The sequence below is a fragment of the Coenobita brevimanus genome, chromosome 97, assembly GCF_032717465.1.
Source record: "Coenobita brevimanus isolate Jiangsu-jjx chromosome 97, ASM3271746v2, whole genome shotgun sequence".
Classification (NCBI taxonomy): domain Eukaryota; kingdom Metazoa; phylum Arthropoda; class Malacostraca; order Decapoda; family Coenobitidae; genus Coenobita; species Coenobita brevimanus.
The window spans coordinates 16561730-16588525 of record NC_137050.1 but is presented as its reverse complement, the minus strand read 5'-3'; the positions used below and the strand labels follow the sequence as shown (position 1 = coordinate 16588525).

At 42.2% G+C, this 26796-nt stretch overlaps 1 protein-coding gene across 1 annotated transcript in view; it reads right to left on the bottom strand.

Moving 5' to 3' along the window:
• Window positions 1-26796, bottom strand: part of woc (zinc finger protein without children) — a 125329-nt gene that overhangs the window by 57056 nt on the left and 41477 nt on the right. The window contains exons 3-4 of the mRNA XM_080283384.1: window positions 23326-23427; window positions 18455-18705 (exon numbers count right to left, since the gene is read on the bottom strand). Of these exons, the coding sequence (XP_080139510.1) occupies window positions 18455-18705; window positions 23326-23427 (353 nt within the window). The remainder of the gene's footprint in view (window positions 1-18454; window positions 18706-23325; window positions 23428-26796) is intronic.

Below are 26796 nucleotides of genomic sequence, written 5' to 3'. Positions count from 1 at the left end.
AAAAAAAAAAAAAAAAAAAAAAAAAAATGTTAGAGGGTGTGGAGTGGCTATGTGACTAGGTTATTGGGCTCAAACAAGTGAGGTATTTATTGCTTGTGGCCTAAGGAATTTACTGCATTTGGTACGACGGAAACTATGAATATTGTGGAGTATGTTACTATTTTGGTACATGAGTTAGGGGTATGAATCCAGCAACTGGGTTTATGATTCCCAGCATGATTTTCTGCATGGTGGATGGCTATGCATTAATTCTGTGTGAGTTTTACAGGTATATACTAGTGTATGATTTCTTTAAGTTTCCATGGTGATAAATGCAGGCTATGGTAAATACTGGCAATTTGTTTAACCTAAGCAGGAGTTGTGTAATCTGTCATCAAGGGTGGGCAGATGGGGATAATTTCATGTAATTAAGGGGAGGTGAGCCCAAGTGACTCTGCTGTTTTGGGGTAAACTTTCTGCTTTATTAAAGATGGTAGCAGAGTGTAGTTTGTTCTAACCCTGAGATCACTACTGCAGTAAATTTTCCAGACTCTTGGTTGGGTCCAGTACGTAGTAAAATGGAGAGTTTCCTTTACAAAATAGGTGAAGATGATTCCCATTCCGTGGAGAGTGGAGGAATGGAGAATAATGTGACCAATGTGAAAGAGCTGAATGGTCTGGTGGTACAATTAAGCAGTACTGTACTGAATTTGTGTAACAAAATGGCAAATCCTGTACAGGAGAAGGGTGTGTTATACTTGCCCATCCCCAAACAGGCCAAACATACTCTCGGAAGGGGGAAGGTGCAGACAGCCTAGAGGGATGGATGAAGGATGCAAGGGAATGTTTGCAGCAACTGGGCTTGGAAGCTAAGGAGGCTGTGACATACTGTACGTGTATTTGTGTAGATTTTCGTAAAGCCAGCACTGATCCCAATGAAAGGTGCATTATGCAAACAGTAAAAGAACTGTCTGACTGTTTGCTGAGGGCATTTGGGCCAAAGTTAACATATTTAGAGGTCAAGGGGAAATTTCAACCAAAGTTGTAGTTGCCTCATGAAGGTGTCTGGAAGTCTGTGGATGCTCTAGCAGAAATGGAAGAGCCAATGCAGAGAAAAAAAACCTAAGGAAGGTGCAGGGAGGGAGTGGCTGTTGCAAACATGGTTCTGCTGGAATCTGAAAGACAGGAGAATTGGAGTGAAGATGGATAAATGGTGTCAACAAGATGGGCTTATTCTCTGGGAGAGACTGGTACAAGAGGTGGATGATCACATAACAGATGAGGAGCATGCGCAGAGGGAAGAGGGTGAATGGAAAAGGACAAAGGAATGATGGGAGAGCTGTACTGGTAAGAAAGGTACGAGGCAGTGTACCAAAGTCACTTTGTTATATACATGGGCAGCTGGGCCATTTGGGGTATCAGTGTGAACATTTCAAGGTGGTGGGAAATGTCAGGCTGAGAAGCATGTGTGGAGGGAAGAAGGTGAATGGAAAAGGTAAATGAGTGATGGGAAGCTGTACTAATAAGAGGGGTACAAAGCAGTGCACCAAAGTCACTCTGTTGTATATATGGGCAGCTGGGCCATTTGGAGTGTAAGTGTGAACACTTCAGCTCAGTGGGAAATGCCAAGCCAAGTGAGCTGGGTGAGTTCTTAGGAGAGTCTTATGACCTACAGGTAAAGGGCAGAGGTAGTCATTTCCTGGTGGCAACACATCTACCCCATACTGAACATAATGGGGATAAAGTAAAGTTTTTTTGGGAAGGTTCCACAAATTGAGGTTGAAGTACAAGAGGTGAAGGTTGGGGCTCTGGCAGACTTGGAGGAAGAGCTGAGCATGGTCACAGAGGCTTGGTATAAGGAGCATCTATTCCCTCAGGAAGTGGTTTTGTACATTTTGTATATAAAAGTGACAGATGCCAATAGGAATGCAATCTCGTGTTTGGATTATGTGAAGGCTGATGTCCAAGTAGGGGAACAAGTGACTCAGGACTGTGGGTTGTTTGTGAAGAGTACCAGTGGGGGGTGACAGTGTGCTGCAAGGTACAGACGTAGCTGTATTACTGGGAATGAATATTTTGGCTGGGCTGCTTCAGGGTTGGCGAGGTTTGTTTAAGAGAGAGTTTCAAGATGAGCTTCAGGGGAAGATGTTATGTTCAAGTGGTGGAGTCTTAGCTGGTGGTATTCTGAGTCCTTTAGGGTGTGCTGTGATCCATCCAGCTCAAGACCTAATGGTCCTGGCAGGCTACAAGAAGGTAATGCAAGTCTTAGTACCAGGACTGAAGGAGGTGGATGCCAACAGTGTACATTTGGAGCCCTTTGAGATGGGGGGTGGGTATTCAGTGTCAGTTGGGTTGTGTCTTTTCCCAGGTTACATAAGAACTGAAAGTGGTAAAGGGCTGCTGCTTGTCACTAATCTGGGGACTGAGGCCACAGTGGGTAGAAGGTTGCAAAAAAGTCTCTTATGGTCGTGAAGTGCGGAGGTTACGGATTGGTAACCATTTGGCTTGAGGGTGTTTGTCTGTAGACATGGCTAGAGAACATCATAGGCAGCTAGGTATTCAGGTGGAGGAGAATAGTTTGGACCCTGAGATGTTGCAGGAGTTGAATCTGCTGTTCTATCATTATTGAGGGGTATTTGCAAAAAGCGAGCAGGAAATAGGATACACTGCTGGAGCTAAGCATGAGATCCACCTAACAAGCGAAGTACCCATTAAGTTGCTTTATCATCATCTGCCACCTGCTGCTCCCACAGAGGTTAATACTCAAATGAAAGGGCTGTTACAGCAAGGGGTCACTGAGGAGAGCACAAGCCCTTATGAGGCACCAACTGCAGTGGTTATGAAAAAAGATGGCACATTGCAGATTTGCATAGATCACTACAAGCTGAATGTCATTACAGTGATGGATGCATTCCCACTACCAAAGATTCAGGAAACCTTGGATGTTTTGGCAGGGGATCAACATTTCTCATCCTTTGATTTGGTGGCAAGGTATCATCAGAGTCCAGTGAGGAAAGCAGATCAGCCAACAACTGCATTTGTCACACCCTTTGGCCATTATCACTATATTAGATGTCCCATGGGGTTAACTAACAGTCCTGCTACATTCCAGTGCTTCGTGAAGTATGTGTTCAGTGATCAGGTGATTATCACTCATCTGGTATATTTGGATGATCTGTTAGTGTTTTTGGGGGGCCAGATGGAGCACTTGGGAAGGGTGGAGCATATGCTGCTGGCACATGGTTTAAAACTAAATCCCTCTAAATGCCAACTTCTGGAGTCTCAGGTGCAGATTTAGGGTTCATGGTGTCAAAGGATGAAATAAGTACTACACTGACCCACATTAGATCCAAGTGGTCAAAAACTTGCCAGCCCCACAGAGCATGAGGCAAGTGCACGCTTTTGTGGCATTCTATTCATTTTATAGACAGTTCATATTGTAGCACCTTTGCATGTGCAAATGTGTGGACAATCAAAGGATGAAGTGACCAAGCTCTGGGGAAAGGAAGATGCAGTTGCATTCAAGAAAATGAAAAAGATGCTGACTGAGGTACCAGTGTGGAAGAGTGTAGATTATGGGACGCCTTTTGAGTTGGAGATTGACGTGAATTTTGATGGACGAAGGGCAGTACTGTCTCAGCGCTACAATGGGTTGCTGCATCCAGCTGCATATGGAAATCGGAGGTTGCAGATGTCAGAGCGAAACATGCATAATTATAGCTCTCAGAAACTAGAGTTGCTAACCTTAAAGTGGCATATGACAGAGAAGTTCAAGCAGGGAGTAGACTGTAACACCAGTCGAGCAGGGCAGTACTCTCAAGGTGGATGGAAAGCTGATGACACAGACAGCTGGAGCTCATGTTTCATCAGCCCTCGGGACCAGCTTCTGACCACCCCCCTTTGCTGAACTTTTTCAGTGTTTCAGTAACATAGAGAGTAGGCTTGCATGCTCTCCAATGCAAGTTCCTCTAACTGTCAACACTAAACTACATGCACATTAAACACTACACTTCCTATTCAAAATTCAAACAAAAAATGAATGGATCTTGAATTTGGCTCTCTGTTGTTTTGTTTCTGTTTTTTCTTGGAGGATACAATTTGTGGGTTCTGGCCTTTGGTTAATTCTCTCTTGCACAAAAAACAAGGGGGAGGGGGGAATCAGTTCACAGTGTGAGTAGATAAAAATCTGTTGGCTCATCTGCAAACTGCAAAACTCAGGAGAGTTGAAAGTCGGTTGTTGGCTGATATCAGCAGGTTTGTTTTGTGATTTAGCGTCGACTGGTATGGGAGAATGGGAATGCAAATGGGCTGTCTCGTAGGCCACATGAAGTGGAGCCGGAGGATGAAGAGGAGGTATGCAAAGTGCGGGAAAATGAGGAGGATGGTGGTGACTCTGTACACGTGGCTGCCATGACAGGGTGGGGAAAAATGACAGTGGAACAAATGCAAGAAGAGCAGATGGTTTGTCCAGTTTGGGGAAAATTATGGTGGCAGATGATAGGATGACCAGATGATGCAGACCTGTGGGTTCAGTTGCAAAGGAATGAATTTAAAAAGTGGTGGTGGTTTAGGAAGGCATTAATTATGTGGGATGGGATCATATGTTGGAAGGAGGGCCAGTTGGGATCAATGCAACTGGAGGCCAGCATTGCTGGTGGATAAGAGGAAAGAGGTATTACAGTTGGCACATGACCAGTGGGGGTATCAGGTAGTGTCTTACAAGGACAGTTTGCTAAAAGACCATTTTTTTTTGTCCAGAGTTCTAGTAGATGTTATGAGGTATGAAAGCAGATGAAAAGTACATGTTATGGTTTAGGAGGAAGGCGTGTGTGCAAAAACCCAGCTGGGTACATAGGAGGCACGTAGGTCCTGGGCAGTGGTGTCACTAGATTTCACAGTGCTAGATCCAGTCAAGAATGGAAAAGAGAATGAGTCAACTGTTACTGACGAATTCAGCAGGTTCACATTGGTTTTTCCAACAAAGAATCAAAAGGTTTCCACAGTAGGTAGAATCTTGGAGGAAGAGATTTGTCATTGGTTTCATGTTCCTGAGAGGCTGCATAGTGATCAGGGCTGATGCTCTGCTCTGGTGAAGGAGTTGTGTGACTATTACCACATCGTCAAGTCTCATATCACCCCTTATCATCCCGAAGGCAATCGGACTTGTGAGTGGTTTAATCACACACTACATGGTATGCTGGCAACCATGAACAGGAAATACAAGGAACAATGGCCAAAGTACCCATCCAGTTTCATGGCAATATACATCAGTACTCCCAGTCTGATGATGGGCTTCTCTCCCCATTACCTGTTATTTGGTATGGAGCCTCATCTGCCACTGAATCAGTTTTGTTTGGACAAGGAAAAGAGTCGTCACAGTCATAGTCAGTGGGTGGAGAAGTTGTGAGAGATTCAACGGACTGCTTGGGCTGCAGCAGAGAACTACAAAGTGGGAAATCAGTGGAGATATCAAAGTCAGGGGTGGACCGAGGCACTAGAAGTGGGCCAGCATAAGTACTACTGAGGAATCATACCGTTACAGGAAGGAACAAGATCCAACCCTTGTACATGGAAGAGCCGTGTGTGTCGATGGAGGTGACTGACCCATGCGGTGGAGTGTACAGTATAGGGTAGGTCCTGTTGGTGGACCTGGGGTTTGCATGGTACTGCATAAAAGTAATCTGTGGCCACGGTGGGATGAGGAAGAAAAGGAGGTGAACGAAAAGGAGAATGCACCTGGAGCAACCGAGGACCAGTCGATGGAAATGCCAGATATGAAAGAGGTGCTGACAAGGTTTGGGCTAGGTGGGAATGAGACACCTGAGTAAGTCAAAGAGGATGCAGCATCTGAGAGGCAAAATAGTCAGTGCAAGTGGAATGTTGAGGCATCAGAGTGGATGGCCAGGAAACCAACTGTGGGAGACCAGGCTGGGTCGGTGATTGTTTCAGTGAAGGACAGACAAGGGGAAGGTACAAGTGCAACTGAGAGATTAGGTCCTGGATGATCAGAAAGGAGAGCTTAGAACGGTAATCACGGTGCTTTAAGGTGTCTAGGGTGTGAGGACTGTGTGTGTGTGGGCATGTACAAAGTCTCAGTGGGTGACTGTAATGAAGTTAGATGGGCTGAGTTTAAAAGCACGTGCCCTTTCCTGCCAAAATTTGGGTATACATTAGCTGAGCATTGTGGGTAGGCTGCCAGAGCTGTTGTGTCAGTCTGTGGATTCTTGCCTATTTTAGGCAGGAGTCTGGTCCAGTGTGGCAGTGTCACAAGAAGTAGCCCAGGGAGGTTTTCACGGCTCAAGGTGTTGGTTCTTGCTACCTAGGCAGGCACAGAAGAGGATTGGGAAGCCGGGCAAATAATGACTAGGGTGTTACATAAGCTGGTGGACTGCTATACAAGAAATGTCATACAAAACCGTGTTTGCCAAGTGTAAACTGGGGGGAGTGGTGAAAGAAAACAGTCAATATCATTATTTTTAAGCATAAACTCTGCCATATCTTCCAAACTTTACACTACAAAAAGATTCCTGAAATGTAAGAGGGTGTAGTGTAGGTATGCAACTGCATTATTGTACTCAAACAAGTGAGACATTTATCACATGTGGTATGATGGAAACTGTGAATATTGTGGGGTACCAGTATGTTACTATTTTGGTACATGAGTTAGGGGTATGAAACCAGCAACTGGGTTTATGATTCTTAGCCTGATTTTCTGCATGGTGGATGGCTATGCATTAATTTTGTGTATTCATTACAGGTGTCTTCAATGATTCTAGTGTATCATATTTTTACGTTTCCTCTGTGATGAATGTAAGCTATGGTAAATACAATACTAGCGACTTTTTTAACACAAGCAGGAGTTGTGTAATCTAAGTCATCAGGGGTGGGTAGATAAGGATAATTTCATGTAATTAATTGGAGGTAAGCCCAAGTGACTCTGCTGTTGTGGGGTAAACTTTCCACCTTATTACACATATACTGAAACACCAAGGTGATGAAACACATTCCCATCTTTCACCTACAGTAATACCAAATGAATCGCTAAGCTTCTTTCCATTCTCACATATGCCATGTTTTCCTCATAAAAGGATTTTATTGCCCTCAACAAACATCTTCCTGTACCATACAATATATGCTTAACACACTCCATAAACCCTCCTAATCCACACTATCACGAGCCTACTCCAAGTCCATAAACACAACACTATACATCCAATGTCTTTTCCTTCAACATCTTTCAATATCTTTCTTGTAATTTATCCTGAAAGAATCGCATTGCTTCACTTCAAAATCAGTTTCCCAAGGATTAGGTATGCCAAACTGTCTCCATGCTTTCTTATGCATACTCATTTGCTGACTGTACAGGGGCCTTAATCACAAATGTACAGTACTGTAGAGCAGTCACGTGTGCCTAACCTATGTAACGGTTCTGTCTTGTACAGCTGAATGTACAGTAAATTAGAAACACTGTAATTTAAGTTGAAAGTTACTGCTGGAGCTACACACAGACACACACACAAACACACACATTTAATATGCCTATCTGAAACAAAATTAACACCAAGGATATCAAATGACATCCTAAACTTAGAGGAATAAAATATATGGCGAAGAGATAGGAACTTAAAAAAAGGGGGAGGAATTATAATATTAACTAAGAAAAATCTAAAAGTCAAAGAAATAGAACTAGATATACCCTCACAAGTAGAACTGATTGCAGCAGAGATCAATACATCTGAAGGGAAAGTAATTGTAGCCAATTTGTACATGCCACCCAGATCAAACACATGGGAAAGTGACAAATATGAGGACCTGGCAGAGAGTACAATTCAGAGTTTAAGAGCATTACTACATAAAATGGAAGAGAAATCGGAAAGAATTATACTAACTGGAGATTTTAATACAAATATAAATTGGAATACTCTAGATATAATAAGCCAAGAAAGCTGTTGGGACCAAAGGCTCCTGGATCTCGTGCAAGAGTTTTTCCTGATGCAACATGTAAGGGAAAGCACCAGAAAAAGAGGACTCGATGTACCCTCAATGCTAGATCTCATATTTACTAGGCAAGAAAACGATATTGACTATCTATCTATCTATTGCCAGACGCCTCAATCCTGTTTGGGGTGGCCACAAACAAATCGCCTCCACGTCGCTCTGTCCCCCGCCATTTCACTGCCACGCTCCCACCTCACACCCTCCTCTCTCATATACCTCTCCACCGCATCCCTCCATCTCATCCTCGACCTCCCCCTCCCTCTTCCCCCCTCCACCTCACTCACACACAGTGCTCGTCAGAAGTATGGAGCGCCCTGCGTCCCTCCTAAGAAACAAACCTTTCAACATTGAAAAAAACATATAAATAATGAATTTTATTTACCTTTAGTGCTTTGTAAGGTAGCCTTTACGCTTCTTCACGGACCTGAGACGTCTTGGAAGTGAAAGGGCGAGGCTCCTCAGGTGCTGGAGGGGTATTTTGTTCAAGGAGTCACGAATGGCAGCTTCCAGCTTAGGCAGAGAGCTCACGTCCTTCCCTTGGAAACTTCTTTACGAGGTACCAGAGGTTTTCAATCGGGTTGAGGTCTGGGCTATTTCCTGGACACTCTTTCATGAATGATACCTCGCAGTCATGAAGCCAATTGGTGACTGATTTGGCCTTGTGAGCAGGTGCACTGTCCTGCTGAAACACTCGTGCACCTGTTAGCTCGAAGGAGTCTGGTAAATGATCACACAGAAGCTCCAGGTAAACATCCTGATTCACTCTTAGGTTCTTGGGAAGTACAACAAGCTTCCCCAAACCCTTCCCTGAGAAACAACCCCATACCATGAGTGAATCAGGATGTTTAACTGTACTTTCCACATACCGTGGGTCAAGTGGGTCACTACCTTTGTGCCGGTACACATGTGCTCCTCTCTTACAGGTGACACTAAACGTTGCCTCATCAGACCACAACACTGACAATCATTGCTCCTCACCCCAGTTTAGATATTCATTAGCAAAGGCAAGCCTACGAAGTCGCTGGCTCTTGGTGAGAAGCTTTCTCACAGGCCTGTGACTTGTGTAACCAAGTTCATGGACCCTACGAGACACTGTTCTCACAAACACTTCACCAAATACTTCCGGGTTGCTCTCCTTTATTTTCCTTGCACTCACACGAGGATTAAACTCCACTGCACGTTTTAAAACATTAACAGATCTTGAGGAAGTTTTCCTAGGCTAACCAGACTGCGGTTTCTTTGTGCGAACTTCACCACTGTTTTCCACCCGAAACCGCGCGCACCACCAACACACTGTCGATCGAGCCACACCAACCAATTCACTCATTTCCTTTGTCTAGTGGCCTGCCTCCTTTAGAGCAATGATCTGGGATATGATTTCACTCGATAGTTCACGGGTAGGTACCATAACAAGGTGGCGAAAGCCAAAACACTGCGGGACACTCGGTAAAAAATGGCGCAAAAAGAGAGGGAGACGCAGCAGAGTTCCTCTCTCTCAGGCAGCCCGTGGGCAACTGAGGCAGGAACCAACCAGCGCGTCGGAAGGCCTCAGGCTACCGTGACGTCATGCTAGCGCCGGAAACTTGTGGCTCAATTTTTACCCCCCAAAATGGGCGATTCTTTTTTGGCCATAAGTATTGCGCACCCAGCAGTAGGCGCTCGATAATTTTGACGAGCACTGTACACTCTCTTCGTCAGTCTATCACCCTCCATCCTCTCCACATGGCCAAACCACCTCAGTGTATTCCTCATAATGCTTCCTATCGCATCCACATCCACACCACAATGCTCCTTTATATCCTCATTTGTCAGCCTGTCTCTCCATGTGACTCCAAAGGCTCCTCATAAATAACTCATTTCCATTGCTCTCACTCTTAACTTGTGTCCTTCCAGCAACATCCAAGTTTCACTTCCATACGTTAGAGTTGGTATCACAATACTGTCATGTAGTAACTTTTTCACTTCCACGTTCACTTCCCTGCTCCTTATCACTGCTTTCAAGGAACCAGCAACCTTTCTTCCCTGATGTACCCTTTCAAGCACTTCACCCTCCAAACCTTCATCCTTACTCATCACACTACCCAAGTACAGTACTTAAACGTACTCACATTTTCCAATTCCTCACCATCCAATCTCGCTGTACATTCACTGACTTCACCTCTCTCAAAGACCATCACTTTACTCTTCCCTACATTCACCTTTAGATGCCGTTTCTTACACACTCTCCCAAACTCATCCACCAAGCCTTGCAGCTCTCCTTCGTCTTCACTCAACAACACAATATCATCTGCAAACAACAGTACAGGGAGTTTCCAAACACTACCCTCTCTCACCAGGGCCACTCCAACATCCACTACCCTACCTTGTACCTCTTTTATTACCCCATCCACGTACAGACTGAACAACCATGAAGACATGACACATCCCTGTTTCAATCCAACCTCCAAAGAGAAAAATTCACTCAGTTCACCATCCACCCGCACTGCAGCCTTAGCACCATCATATATACTCTTCACAGCAATCAACAACTTACCATCTACTCCATATATTCTTAATACTTTCCACAATCTTTGTCTATCCACCCTGTCATATGCTTTCTCCAAATCCATGAAAGCCACATACAACTTCTTTCCCTTCTATAGAAACTTTTCCACTAAAGATCTAAGAATGAATATCTGATCTACACAACCTCTTCCCTTCCTAAAGCCTCCCTGTTCTTTTCCAACTAATTCCTCTGTTCTTTCTCTAACTCTGTCAATAAGTATCCTACCATACACTTTTCCTATTATACTAAGAAGACAAATGCCCCTATGATTACCACACACTTCTTTTTCCCCTTTTCCTTTGTACAAGGGAATAATTATACCTGACTTCCAATCCTCCGGGACTCTACCTTCCTCCCAGGCCAATCTGCACATTTTCCACATCCATTCTACTACTATCTCTCCCCCATACTTCAGCATTTCACCACACACTCCATCAATTCCTGGGGCTTTCCCTAATATAACTTTCTTCATTGCTTCAACAACTTCTATCCTACTGATTTCTTCCTGTCTTCTCACCTCCCTCCTTCTCCCAGCCACTTATACTTGCATTACTTCCATCCTCTATGTTCAACAACTCCTTAAAGTGTTCTCTCCATCTGCTCACTTTTTCTCCCTTCTCCACTAGTAATCTACCATTTTTATCTTTCACTCCCCTGCTAACTTCACTTCCACCCTGTCTTACTCTTTTCACCTCTTTCCAGAACATTTTCTTACAGTCCATCCACTTTACACTCAAGTTCCTTCCAAATTCCTCATCTGCTCTCTTACTCTCTCTTACTAATCTCTTCACCTCTCTCTTTCTTTCTACATATAACTCTCTCTTCTGCCTCTCAACTTCTTCCAAGCCCCTATTTCTCATCCATTCATTGTATGCTTTCTTTCTCTTGTGCCACAGCCTGTCTCACCTCTTCATTCCACCACGCTGTTCCTTGCACACCCCTCCGTCTTCTCTTCAACCCACACACCACATCACATGCTGTACATATTTCTTCTGTAAATATCCTGCACACACCTTCAACGTCCCCCATCTGCTCCAATTCATATTTGCCCAATCGTTCCTCCACTTCTCTCTTATACTCTGTCTTTTCTCATCCTCTTGTAACCTTTCCACTTTCCTTACAAATACTCCTTCTTCCTATCCTTCCCTTCTTCTATTTCTCCAGTCTAATTGGACCTTGATTCTGGCCACCACCAAGTAGTGGTCAGAAAGTCCACTCCACCAACCTCTATAAGCTCTTGCATCCATTACACATTTTCGCATCCTTTCATTCACACACACATAATCAATCATTGCCTTCCTTTCATTCAGTTCACCACCCACCCTTCTCATCACTCACCATGTATACCTGTGGATCATTTTGTGCCTGAAGAGGGTATTGGCTATCACCAACCCCCTCCCAGCACAAATGTCAACTAATGCACTGCCATTCTCATCTATCTCAGCAGGCACACCCCACTCACCAACTATTCCATCCACCTTCACATTCCCTACTTTACCATTCATATCACCGATCAAAAACACTCTCTCATTCCTTCCAAACTTTTCCATGCACACTTCCATATTTGTCCAGAACTCTTCTCTCACTCTGCTTGCACGATCTTGTGTTGGCGCTTACACACACACAATCGACCACATTTGTATTCCAACTTTCAATCTTACCCACACAATCCTTGACCCAACTGATCCATACTCTCTTATGCTCTTCTTCCATCTTTTACTCACAACTATACATACTCCTTCTTATGCCCTCTCATTCTCACCTACTCCTGCACATATACCCCATCCATACTCCAATTCTCACCTCTCCATTTCGTTTCAGTTATTCCGCATACATCAATTTTCGCACCCTCAAGCACCTGGACAATCTCTCTCTCTCTTTCACCTCATCATTTGCTCCCCTTACATTCCAAGTTCCAATAACCATGTCCTTTGTCCGGTCCTTGGTCGTCATCTTTTGGTCAGTCCTTGTCCGAGGCTTATTGTTTGTCTTTTTAGTTAGTTGTTTTCCGGGGAGGGACACTAACCCTCCGCCAACCCTTTTAGTCGCCTTTTACGACAAGCAGGGATACTGGGGGAGTATTCTTGAAAAACTCCCCTACTTTAGGACTGCATATGACATAGTTAACAGCAATGAAAGTTACAATAACAGCCTAAACTATAAACAGGGAAAGTATCATGACCTAAAGAAGTACTTCTTAGAAATTACTTGGGAAAAGGAGCTTAGAGGACATCATTTTAATGCTATATATGAAAAATTCTGTGAACTTTATGAAATAGGAGTCCAGAAGTACATCCCACAGCACAAAGAAGCAGAAAAGAAAATAAAGAAATGGTTCAATACAGAATGTAAAAAATCAAAAGAAAAAAGAGATTTGTTGTGGAATACATACAGAAGACACAATAGTGAAAGCGCATATAATAATTACAAACAGGCAAGAAACGATTATACAAGAATAAGGAGGGAAGCCCAAAAACAGTTTGAGGAGGATTTCATAAATAAAAGTAGTGATCAACCAAAGCTATTTTACAGCTACATCAGAAGCAAAACCAAAGTAAAAGATAAAATACAATCCATTACGGACGATGGAATCACCTATACACAAGAGAAGGATATTTGTGAAGCACTAAACAACAATTTCCAATCAGTTTTTACCGAGGAAAAAAATTTTGAGAGGGATTATGTGGAACATGCATGCCCACACACACTACCAGATATACAAACATCAGAAAAGAAAATACAGGAGGAGCTAAGTAAATTATACAAAGGAAAAGCAAATGGTCCTGATGAAATTTCATGTTGGGTGCTACGTGAATGCGCAAAGGAATTAAGTAAACCATTATTTTTAATTTTCAAGAAATCCTTGGGCCAAGGTAAACTACCTGATATTTGGAAGAATGCAAACATTGTTCCCTTATTCAAGAAAGGAAATAGACAAAATCCACATAACTACCGACCAGTATGACTAACCAGTGTTGTAAGCAACGTATTATAAAAGCTTTTAAGAAAAGCTTGGGTAAATCACCTAGAAGAACACAATATGATAACAGAAAGACAGTTTGGTTTCAGAGAAGGAAAATCATGTGTTACTAATCCGTTGAGCTACTATGACAGAGTAACAGACACATTACAGGAAAGAGAAGGATGGGTGGAGAGTATCTATTTAGATTTCAAGAAAGCATTTGACACAGTACCACACCAAAGACTTTTATGGAAACTGTACCATCAAGCAGGAATTCGAGGCAAACTGTATTGTTGGGTGCAAGATTTTCTCATGAAAAGAGAAATGAGAACAGTACTAAGGGGAAATTACTCATCATGGAAAGAGGTGACTATACTCCGTTTTTTTTATCGAGGCAAAGATGAACTTGACAGATTGGTAATTATTGGTTGAATGCAACATTACTTTATAATGTAGCATTATTAACTGACAACAAATATCTGATGGGGAAACTTGGGCTAGTAAATATTTTTTGGACATGTTACATTCAGCCAGTCATCATCAACCTGTCAAATGAAAATTTGCCTCAATAAAAAAATGTAGTATAGTGGAGTACCACAGGGCTCAGTGCTGGCACCAGTTATGTTTTTAGTGTATATAAATGATATAGACAGTAACACTGGAAATGAAAGCTATCTAAATATGTTTGCAGATGATGCAAAAATACAAAGGAGAATTACTGACACAGACTCTTGTAAAGAGCTACAAGAAGAATTAAATAAACTTCACGAATGGAGTAATACACGGCAAATGGAATTCAATGTAGACAAGTGTCATGTAATCAAGTTTGGTAAAAATGGAAGAAGACCTGATTGGGATTATACGTTAGGAAATAAAACCCTACACACATCAGAAAGAAAGAAGGACCTAGGTGTGATTATCAGTAACAGACTATCTCCAGCTGACCACATCAATGAGAAGGTACGGAACATGTATACACTGCTTGCCAATATGAGAATAGCATTCACATACATAAATGAAGACATGCTAAGAAAGATAATAACATCATTCATCAGAACAACTCTGGAGTATGCATCAGTAGTCTAGAGTCCTCATCTCAAAAAACACATAGACAAGATTGAAAAAGTTCAATTGGCCGCTACAAGATGGGTACCAAGCTTAAGGGATCTAAGCTACTAAGAAAGACTAAATAAACTGAATCTACCAACACTACAGAAGAGAAGGAAAAGAGGTGACATGATAATGCTATATAAATGGATATCAGGGAAGGAGAAAATAGACATAAATGATTACTTAACCAATGGGGAAGCATCAGCGAGAGAACACTGCAAAAAACTGCATAAGAAGATAGGTGATAAAGATGTAAGGAAATTTAGTTTCCCAAATAGAGCAATTGATCAGTGGAATGCACTACCGAATGAAATGGTGTGTGCCAAAACAATTCACAATTTTAAAGATATGTACGATAAATATGGTTTAAGACACAGGACAGTAAGAGCTTGACTCATTCCTGTAGATACAATTAGGTAAGAACAAACATATACACGTGAGCGCACATGCGCGCACCCACGCATGAACGCACAAACACACAACTGCTAAAATACGATGGAAAACTACTGCACTTTACCACCAGATACTGCATAACAGGGGTGGGGAACATCCGGCCTCCGGGCCATTTAAAGCCAGCAAGACCATTTGATCATGCCCGTGAGGCAATTCATAAATGCAGTTTCAAATACTCATGAATGAATGAATATATATAGATAGATAGATAGATAGATAGATAGATATAGATATATATAAATAGAGAGAGAGAGAGAGAGAGAGAGATACATATATATATATATATATATATATATATATATATATATATATATATATATATATATATATATATATTAATTATGTACTAGGCTACAGTTGATTTTAAGTTGACAATTTTGTATGGCCCATGAATGATGTTAAAAATATCCTAATGGCCTTTAACAGGAGAAAGGTTCCCCACTCCTGCTGTATAATATAAAATAAAATTAATAATGTAAATAACCTTTTTTTTTTTTTTTTTTTTTTTTTTTTTTTAATGTCATGCATTTTCTGTGTTCAGAGGATTTTAGAGAGTTAAAGTCACATAAATTGGAATGTTTGGGTGGGGATCCTGTGTAGACTTAATGATTCCTTTAGGCATTTCTCTCTCTGAAACAATGTTACATCTCTGTCTTTCTTCTATCACTATTATTATGGTCACTGTTTTTTTTTAATTCTGCTGGTATCCCTCCCTCATTACATTAGGTATGCAGCACCAGTCTAGTTATACTGTACTCTTCAATCTCTTTTCTGTCCAACTCTCAGAGTTAACTGCTACTCTCAGCCTTCCATGCACATAACTGGCCAGCTCAAGAACTGTTTCCTTCCTCAGTAAGTTTTTCCAACTTCCTAGGACCTCCAGTCTTTGCAATGTGCTCAGGTATATTGATATGAATGGACCTTGAATTTGTTTTTTTGTTCAACATTCTTCAGAAAGATCAAGTTTTACAGGTATTCAGCCTTTCGATCTTTCTTGTCTATAAAATAAAATAAAATCATTAAAATAAAATACACTGCCCAAACAACCTACTCTTTAATGTATCTATATGTTTATAAAAGATAGCCTAGAATATGCATAGGTACACTATCAATTTTCTGGCATTAGATGGTCTAACACCCCTTTTAATCAAACAAAATTAGGTAAGGGTATGTGAAATTCCCATGCCTGCCAGACTAGTTTACCAGGCGGCCACAGATAGCAGTGAGTGAAGTGCATGCTCACTCTGACTGCTTACACTGCATGTCTTGATGGGGATCCCTGTATTATGTCTGATTCTTAGTTTATTTTATTTACATTTAACCTCAGTTATGTAAGAAAGATGCATGTGTCAGTGGTGGTGTCAAGTGTAAACACCAGTCTATATCAACACAGGCAGAACTGTCGAAAAAAACTGGTCCGTGGTGTTGCCGTGAGGAGGAAGTAGTGTGACACCTATGGTACTGGTCTGTCAACTGTTTATTCAGCATCCACCACCTACAGGCAGCTAGGACTAAATTAGTAAATACAAAAAATATGAGAAAGGATATGAATTAGTGTGAGGAAGACTGGTGCAGCACAGATCAAGAGATTAGGTGAGATTGTGAAAACTGTAAAAAAAAAAAAAAAAAAAAGTAATAAGCTGGTATGACCAAGACTCTGCAATGACAATGAGTATGGCAAGGCAAAGCATGGTAAGTTATGTTCAGTTAAGGTAAGGTATGGTTGTTGTTGCTGTTGTGTTCCCAGTCTGATCAAGCAGACCCATCAGCCACATGCAAGCAATCTCCCCTGTAGGGCAGTGCCAGGCTGTGAATCGATGTTCTCATGAGGCTGACAGCACCCAGCAAGAAAAAAATGCTGGGAATATTGTGGAGATTTGGTTCCTGGGTGCATCTCTCCACCCTGTTAACAGGGGCACCAAAGAAGGCTCCAGGTCACCCCGTTATTTAGTTATATGTTTATCACCCAGCACTGTAAATGGTTTCCTGAGTTACAGGAGACCTTTTAGTTTATCACTCAGTGTAGAATCACCTGAAGTGGAAATAGTTGTATACCCATACCTTTATTTTCGGCAGTGTTGTTTACCAGTGGGAGTGTTCAGTCAGCAAGTATGTCAGATATTGATGCAATTTTCCCCATAAGATACTGAAGAAATGCCAAAAATGCAATCCAGGACCAAACCCAAACTCTCATATACCTTACTCAGTCATTAGAAACTGACACAGAAACACCATAGGTATTATTATCCTCATAAACAACACTACTGCTAAAAAAAGAAACATTAAACATCACATATGCAGGAAGGGACGGTGGGTGGGACGTGCAGTGTGAGATGCTTCAGAACAACTGACAAGTGACAAGCAGGCAGCTGGCACCGTGCCAAGCAGGGATGGGGGGGAGGAAGAGGGGTGCGGAGGAAAACAAGCAGGAATAGGAGATGGTGGGGGGACTGGAGGGAGACAAGATGTAGTGGGGAAGGGAGACAAGTGTGGGTGAGGGACGGTGGGGAAATGGGGAGGGAGACAGAAGGGTGGGTGAGGGAGGGTGGGGAAATGGGGAGGGAGACAGACAAGGGCGGAGGAGGGTGGGGGGACAGAGAGGGAGACAAGAAAGCCAAAACTGCCCTACTACCCCCTCCCTACTCAATCTCACTCACTCACTCACTCACTCTCAGTGACTCACTCATTCACTCTCACTGACTCACTCATTCTCACTGACTCACTCATTCTCACTGACTCACTGTCTCAATGACTTACTCACTCTCACTGACTCACTGTCTCACTCACTTACTGATTTACTCTCTCTCTCTCTCTCTCTCACACACACACACACAGGAGACAAGCTGGGGTGGGGGAGGGTGGGGGGATGGGGAGTTGGACAACCAAGGGTGGGGGAGGGCGGGAGGATGGAGAGGGAGACACGCTGGCAGTGATGAGTGCGGTGGGAGATGGAGGAGGGATGGGGGAAGAAGAGAGGGGATGGAGGGAGGACATGGAGAGCTGTGTGCATCACCAGATCCTGTTCAGACATGCTTGTTTCAAACCTAGGGAGGGGTGGTATGTTCAGACTAGCAAATCAATGGCTATTCAGATTGTGGGAATGTTCTTCTATTCCTTTTGTTCGGTCTAGTGAATTTTTGATTATTGAAACATTGGAAATTGGGGTATGGGTATATGAAGTGAGATGAAGGATGGAAGAAATACGGAGAGAGGAGGACTGACAGAAAAATATATGAAAGAAGTAAAGGAAGAAGCAAGCAGCATAAAGTAAGTGGATGATAGATGCTCCCACAGACCAACAGTAAAGTATGGTACAGTGAGGTAAGGTATGCTATGTTATGAGCATAGCAAGGTACGGCAGGGCAAGATATGGCAAAGCAAGACATGACAAGACAAAGTAAGCTCACATTAAGAAAAGGAGACTGGAAATCCTCCATTAGTGGTTCTGCTTCTGTTTCATTCTCACACTCTGGGAGTAGATTGGTGTCCAACTCCACATCCACCTCAGAGTAATCAGGATCAAACCATGATTGGAAATCATCACTACTGTTTCGCTTCCTCTTTTCAGCTGGTGTAGATGAGGGAGAAGGTGGGGCACGTCGTTTACCCTGACTTTCACCTAGCTGCCCTTCTCCCCCTAGCCCTTCCACATCCTCACCTGGGGGAATACATGATGTCCACAGTAACTATTATGATATCTAAATATACTGCAATTCAATATGCAAATAAACAGAAAGGAAAAGAAAGTAGGAGAGAGAGTAGAAAATTCACTGAGGATGAGCTCATGAATGTCCTGGGGAAAGTCATGTAGTGTTGAACTTATGAAGAAGATGCAACGCATCAATGAAAGTAAAACAAACAAAGAACAAGGAGAACGGAAGAGGTGCATGTGTTAAATATGGTATTCAAAATGAATACTACATGCTGCACACATGGCTATGGAAAAGCATATCATAAGGTTGGACAGTGTTAAAGGGTAATAACGGAGGTCCTGACCTTAGTATCATCTATGGCAGTGTTGTCCAATCTTTTCTGCCTATTGTACCCCTTGGCACCTTCTTCTACCATTTCGTTCCCCATGACTGATTAAACTCAATATGTAGAATGACAGTGCAAATTATATTGAAATATTGCATAACTTGAGTGCTGGATAATAAACTAATATTCAGTATACAAAAGGAAAAAGACTAATGAAACAAATGCATTCAGTACTGCCATGCAATACAAAGTCCCCTACCGGATGATAACCTTATACTGTATATGTAACTGACCATGAGAGTAGATGGCTGGTTGTTCCACGCGACACACTGTCATGGTATGGGGAACAATTGTGTGAAGTTATATCAAAATCTGTTCAAGCATGTGGAAGTTACAGAGCAGACACGAATGTAGGTATGGCTGTTAACCCTTAAAGATCGTAAACCTCCCACCCTCACTATTCCCCCAGCCGCATTTTGGGTCCGATTTTTCAACTTTCGCCAAGGTAAATTCTGGTTTAATAGATTTCAAGAGCTTGAATTTACACAGCTGAATATGTATATTTCACTCTCATATGTCTAATGATTACCGCACTATCAACCGTCATAGATATAAAAAGTCACCCCTCACGTAAGGAAGAAAATATGAAAATTTTGGAAAATACATTATTTTCACCAAATAACCTCACAGAAATCACTAAAATTAATATGAATTATGTGTCTTGGCATGAAACAAGTTGAAGGAATGAGCATGAAATTAAAAAGAAAAGCAAAAAAATCCTGCTTTTTGTAGCCTGTCTACGATTGCCAGTATTAGGACTTTACCTAACATGGCCTGAAACTGACGACCATCAAACGTCAGTCTTTAGGGGTCAAGCATGACAGCACCTGACCTTGTCTGAGCCCCAAGTGTGACCTTGAGTTTGGGAGTAGTTGGCTGGCTGTTGCATGCGACACACTGTCGTGGTATGGGGAACAATTGTGTGAAGTTATGTTGAAATCTGTCCTTGCATATGGAAGTTACAGTGTAGACATGAAATTGCAGACGGAATGACATAATGATGGAACTGTGCAAACCTATAGTCCCCAACTGGTTTCACTGGTAGGGGACTAATAACATAAAAATGCTTGAAAATTACTTACACGTCAATGTGAAATGTGGGGTTGATGTTCACCGAAGATTTTTGCCATTCTGAGTAGTAGATAGGCTAGGCAGTAATCAAGCTTTGTTCCAGGTTTACATTTAGTTTGTTTCTCTGTTTTGACTTGATAACACTCATTGCAGAGAAAGATGCTTCACAAAGATAGGTAGACCCAATGGGCTGAAGGTTTTATCAGCTCTAAAACTGCATTAGGGTTGAGCTTTCAAATACCAGTTTGAGGCCACGGTCTGAACACATTTCTGACAATGCTTCCTGAATGCAAATGGGAAGCTTCTTCATATCATTTTCAGACAGGAGGAATGGATTTCTAACCCAATCCAGCTGTACAGATCTCTCATATATGTCAGGAAAGTAGGATTTAAAAGCACAGGTATAGTTAATCAAATGTTCCACAAAAACTGGTTTCACAGTCTCTTTTTTATCACTGTTACTGGAAAACTAAGCATCTGACAGAGAAAAACATGTAAAATCTCCCCAAGCATATCTCCTTCTACAACTCTATTTTCATTTTCAAACCACCAACTTTTTCATATAAGTTGACAATGTTTGTATCACTGCCCTACAGAGACAAATTAACTCATTCAGTCTGCTAAATATGTCTGCATGGTATGCCAGTTGTGCAAGCCAAGTAATGTTTCAAAAAATGTGGCAATAGGAGATCCGTGTTTAGATAAAACGGAGCCTACCTCATCTCACAACTCAATCAACCTGAAGAGTACCCTCCCTCTCAACAGGCTGCAACTCTGTGTGCAGTAATAGCTCTGTGTGCTCAGACCCTATGCTTTTGCACAGTCTGTGAAACAGGCAAGCGTTATGTGGCCCTCACTTTATAAAGTTGATGACAGTACTTTAACGCCATCATTCAGTGTCCCACACAACTCTAAACTAGTCCACTCCACATCAGGATTTTCCTTCTGAATCCATGCAATGAGTCCCTTCACTTTCCTGGTCATGGACGCAACAGTGTCTGTACACACACTAATACATGATTAGCAACGAAGCCCTTGTTCAGCAAAGAACTGATTAATGACACTGAAAATGACTTCTCCAATTGCATGTTCTAATTTTTTGCAAAAAAGTACATGTTCATTTATATCATCTCCATCAATGTGTCTCACAAATGAGACAACTTGAGCCTGTCCACTGATGTCAGTCGATTCAGCAAGCTGAAGTGAAAAAGACTGGCTTGTTTTCAGCTTATTCACAATTTTATCAACAATATCTGTACTCATTTCGTTTACCCTTCGAGAAAGAGTTTGGTGTGACAAAGGAACAGCCTTTAGTTGGTCAGCTGCCTTTTTATCTGGTATTTTTTCAGCCATCACAACTGCAGCTGGCAATATCAGTATTGGCTTTTAGCTTTAACAACTAATAAAGATACAGCTAAAGATGCTTCCAGAGCTTTGCTTGATCTTGTGGAGGCTTTCTTAACTGTTGTCTGGGAACACTTAAAATCAGAAAGTTTTCTTTAAAAAAAAAACTGCAGGTTTGCCAACATAATAATGATGTTTTGTGTGAAGGTAATATTGGAGGTGAGCTGGTTTCATACTACTGTTGGCCAATCTCTTCCCACAAAAGAAGCACACAGAATCCGGAAGATCAGAGTTCACAGAAGTAAATCCAAAAAGCACATAATCTTCCTTTGTATTGCCGATATTTAGGTAGGTCTGTTTTCTTTTTCTTCACAGCTGTTTGATTTCCTTTGCTTGCATTGCTGTTGCAGCTGCTACAGCTATCACATTTTAACCATCTATCCATATTTTATGCTGTTAGAGAAATAACTACGTCTGAAAGCTTACATGTGAATCTGAACAAGAGATGTCCACACTTTCACTCCTAAGACTAAATTGAGCCAGCGGGATGAATTCAAAGAAAACATAGAGACAGGATGCTGAATAAAGTGGGACTGAGGGTTATATTGGTGTAGATGTTGATAACATACCAACACAGTAAATTCTCAATTATCTGTTGTCACAATAACTGGCTCAACGCAATATCCGTAACCGAAATGGAAAGCAACCAGTGGTCCTATGCAATATCCAGCGATGAGGCGTATAATCTGGCTCAGACATGGGAGCTAATCAGTGTGTGGGAAACCCCACAATGTGCCAGCCAATCAGAATGCATTGTGGGAGCAGTCCACCCGGCATGCCGAGCATATCGTCACTCTCATTCTCTTCCATGGATCTCGTACTGTGAAGATGTATCAATCCGTTCTGCTCTTGTGGCCATGTGGTGGCAAAGCCCTAGTGCTGTAACTTATTCTGTGGCTCCCATGCCTTGCTCATTGTTACTGCAAAGCTTGTGGCCTCTCAGTGCTTCATGTCCTAGTGATCCTGAAAGCAGCTGTGGCTCAGTGGGTTAGAGCGCTCCGCTCTGAACGAAGGGTCGGAGGATCAAATCCACCCAAGGGTCATTGGTAGACATCAGAAAGGGCATCCGGTCATAAAATGCTACACGCTCCAAACCAAAGTCCTCTACCCAGGGGCAACGCCTTAGCCCTTATCCAAAAAAGGGGTACCTGGCGTAAAACTCACTCTCTCTCTCTCTCATTACTGCCACTAGACCACACAGGATTACGTGCACTGTAATGTACTGCATGGTGTACAACTTAACCCTCCACTGATGCTAATATTAGGTGATTATATTGTGCACTACATACTGCATTACTGTACTGTAACAATACTGTACTCTACTTTATGATTAATCTTCGTCTTTTATTCAAGGGAAAATTTCAAGGACAGAGGGCTGAGACAGTAACGCATTATCCGGCTTGACATCAAATGTTCGGCCGATGGGGTGGTACTATACAATTTCTGGCATTCTGCAATAACCAGTGTAGGAGCTTGCTGAATTACACTGGATAATTAAGAATTTATTGTATATTGGTGGAAAGAGAAGGAAGAGGATGATCACAGCATGAGAGGGAGACAGGTATACAGTATTAGAACACGGTTAACTAGAAGGCAGTTCTGTTAGGGAGTTCCATGGAGAGACAATGCACTGGAGATGATGACATTTCTCCTTTAAACAGTAGTTAAATTTTCTGCCTCTTTCTCAATCTATATTTTACTTATTACATTTCTTTTTTTAAGAGCTGGGATTTCCTTGCCAGTTACACAACAAGTGTGGACTGACCCATAAGCCTGAGTGGATATCTGGGCAGGTCATCTTCTATGGTGTCTAGACAAGAGATGTTCACACACTGCATGTCATCACTGCTCCCCTCGGCCCCAAGAGCTGCAAGGTAATTTATATTTTAGACCGTGATAGCTAATGCTACTCCCATTCCCCACTGTTTTTACAAATTACTCAATTATCCCAACTCAAAGTGAAGGTACAGAGAAACTATGGTATGATGATTTAAACAATATTATTCCATCCATCCATCCATCATCCAATCCTATGTCACCCCCATGAGGAGTGTAGGAACCCGGGGCAAGGCAAGTTGGTCCTGACATTTAAGATGAGAGTGACCAACCTCACTCATCCCTGAGTGGCATTACCTGGGCAATAAACCCCAACCACCCCTTGGATAGAAACCTACACAGACTCAATCCGATTGGAACACCTTAATTACCCACTAATCACCAGGCACCATAATTTGATTATATGGTTACCACCCACCATAGTAAATGGTTTCCTGGTGTACAGGAAACCATTTGGCTTGTCACTCAGTGTTGAAGCAGAAGGAAGAGGAAAAAATGAAGAAAAGAAAGATGGAAGAGGGAGTGTAATGTCACCCGTAGGCAGAAGAAAGAGGAAAGAGTGAAGGAAAGAAAGACAAAAGAGGAAGGATGGAAGAGGGGAGAGGGCAGACACCCAAAACAGCACTACATCGAGTGAGTGCATGGTGAGAGCCCCCACCTACCACTAATAATAATAATAATAATATTAATAATAATAATAATAATAATAAAAATAAAATATAATAATAAAAATGATAATAATATTAAATACTAATACTAATACTAATAATAATTATAATAACAAAAATAATAATCATCATCATCATCATCACCATCATCTAATCCTGTGTTGCCCCATGAGGAACATAGGAGCTCGGGGCTAAGATGAGGGTGACCAGCCTCACACATCCCTGAGTGGGATTATGTGCACAATAAACCCCAACCAACCCTTTGATATGAACCTGCACCAGCTGAATTCAACTGAAACGCCTTAATTACCCACTAAACTACCAGGTGCCATAATTTGGTTATATGGTTACCACCCAGCATAGTAGTTTCCTGGCGTACAGGAAACCATATGGCTTGTCACTCAGTGCAGTCACTGGTAAACAGAAAGAAGAGGAAAGAATGAAGGAAAGAAAGACAGAAAGGGGAGGAAGAAAAGAGGGAAGGGAGGAAAAAGCAGGCACCCGAGAGCACAACAACATCGAGCGAGTGGATGGTGAGTGCCCCCACCTACCACTAAATAATAATAATAATAATAATAATAATAACAATAATAATAATGAAAAACACAAAATATGATAAGCCTGTCAAAACTTAACCTAACCTCCATAAATAATTTGTTTTGTCTTATCTTAAGGAATACAGCATCTAGTGGCATTACTGCATTACAACTGCCTAACACTATGAATCAGTGTACAACAACATCTCAACATTCATAGAGGATGTGTTGCTTAAGCCCAAAAGTCCAAGGGGTCATACAAGCTAAGCCCTTCCCATATGCATTTTATTTATATATATATATTTTTTTAGTAGGCTGTTCTCAAGCAGTTACAGCTCTGTAACTACAGAACTTTCAGCTAATGATCAAAATACTCACCAATCCTTCCTCTCTTCACTTCAAGAGTCCCCAGGTCTCTTGATAGTAGTGTTGCGAAGGTAGAAGGTGATGAATGGAGGCAATTTGAGGGATGGCAGAAGGCTGTGTCGTGAGCACGCGAGTCGATAGGTGTGGCTTGCAGGCTGCATACCTGCCTGGGTCAAATGGAGAATCCCTGTTTGCACTCGCTAATGCTCCCCTTTGTCCCACTTGGACATGACACTCCTATCCACTGCTCTCTGCCACTGTCACATGAATCATCATCCCTTGCAAGCATGGCAAAGAGAGAAAAGAAGTTCCAAGGCATATTATACATTACTTGCCTTGAAAGGCCACGTTTACATTCTTGCGAGTAACTTTTCTGTTCTGTTAGATCACTTCTGTTATCCCTGAAATTGTTTTCTTACATCCATAGTTGTCTTTATTTTCTAAAACACTAATTTAGCTAACTTCTTACTTCACAACAGGCATATCACAAATGTATATACTGATGGTTATTGTTTGCTTTGTTTCATTTATGAAGGATCCAAGATGCTTGCATGCATCAGCCTTGGTCACCTAATGGCAGCTCTCCATGCTGCTAGATCTCCTGCACCCTCCCTATTCAGTACTTGATCCCTGAGGTAACACTCTAAGACCTCTTCCAAGGTCTTTTTCAGTCTTCGTCTCATAACCCCATCTTCAATGTTCACACTTTTCACTTTCTGCATCCATTTGTCATCCCATTCTCTCCACATCCCCACACCATCTCAATCTACCCCTCCTCATCACAACACCAATACACCCCAGTCCCATCCTTCCTCTCAACTCTTCAGTCATAACCTAGACCCCCAAAGATTCATATTCATGGAAGCACTGCATATCCACCTAATCACTGTCACTTCTGTACATTTCAGCCTACGAATATCCTCTTTCTTTACTGCCCAGGGCTTAATACCATACTGCATTACACTCCCAACACATCCTGCATGCAAAGGTCACTTGGCACACAGAAAGAGCCCTCTCAATGTCAGACGAGACAACAGCTCCCTGAACTTCTTCCAACCTTCCTTACCTTAGCCACAGCACTAGTTCCAGCCCCCCCTCCAGCACCTAACATGTCTCCCGATTAACAAAACTATTCCACACACTCAAGAGACTCACCAACAAGATAAATCCTTTCACACTTGACAGCCTCTACATGCTCTCCCTGGCACACCACACACATGAAATCACCATTACCTCACAGTCTACCTTTAATACCACCACATCTCTTATGCACCCACTTATCACAAACACTGCACAAGAGGGAATTACTATCCATGCCCTTGTGGCAAACCACACATGGCCACACTCTCTATTCTTTGACAGTATTACCACCAACCCTAGATACCATCACCTTTGTTGTATCTACATTTACCCTCAAGGAAACCATTTACTATGCTGGGTGGTAACCATATAACTGGGGTTTCTGGCCGGGTTAAGTGTCCCCCAGATACCTCTATCTAAAATCACTAAATTATGGCAAACGTTTTGGAGTGCCTCAGAGGGCCCAATACTTGCCCAGGGCCCCAACCAAATGGGCAGATTTGCATGGCCATGTGGAATGTGAGAGGTGTGAATGAGGAAAGTAAGAGGGTGAAAGTGGTGAATGTCTGATGAGTGCAAGATATGCCATGATGGCACTGTGTGAAATAAAGATGAAAGGGTGTGAAGTGGAGGAGTGGGAGAGTGTAAAGTGTGCAAGGTCGGGCATAAATGGGCAAGGAAGATGCAAGGAAGGAGTTGCTTTCTTGATGAATGAAGTGTGGCAGAGAGGAATGAGAGATTACAAATGTG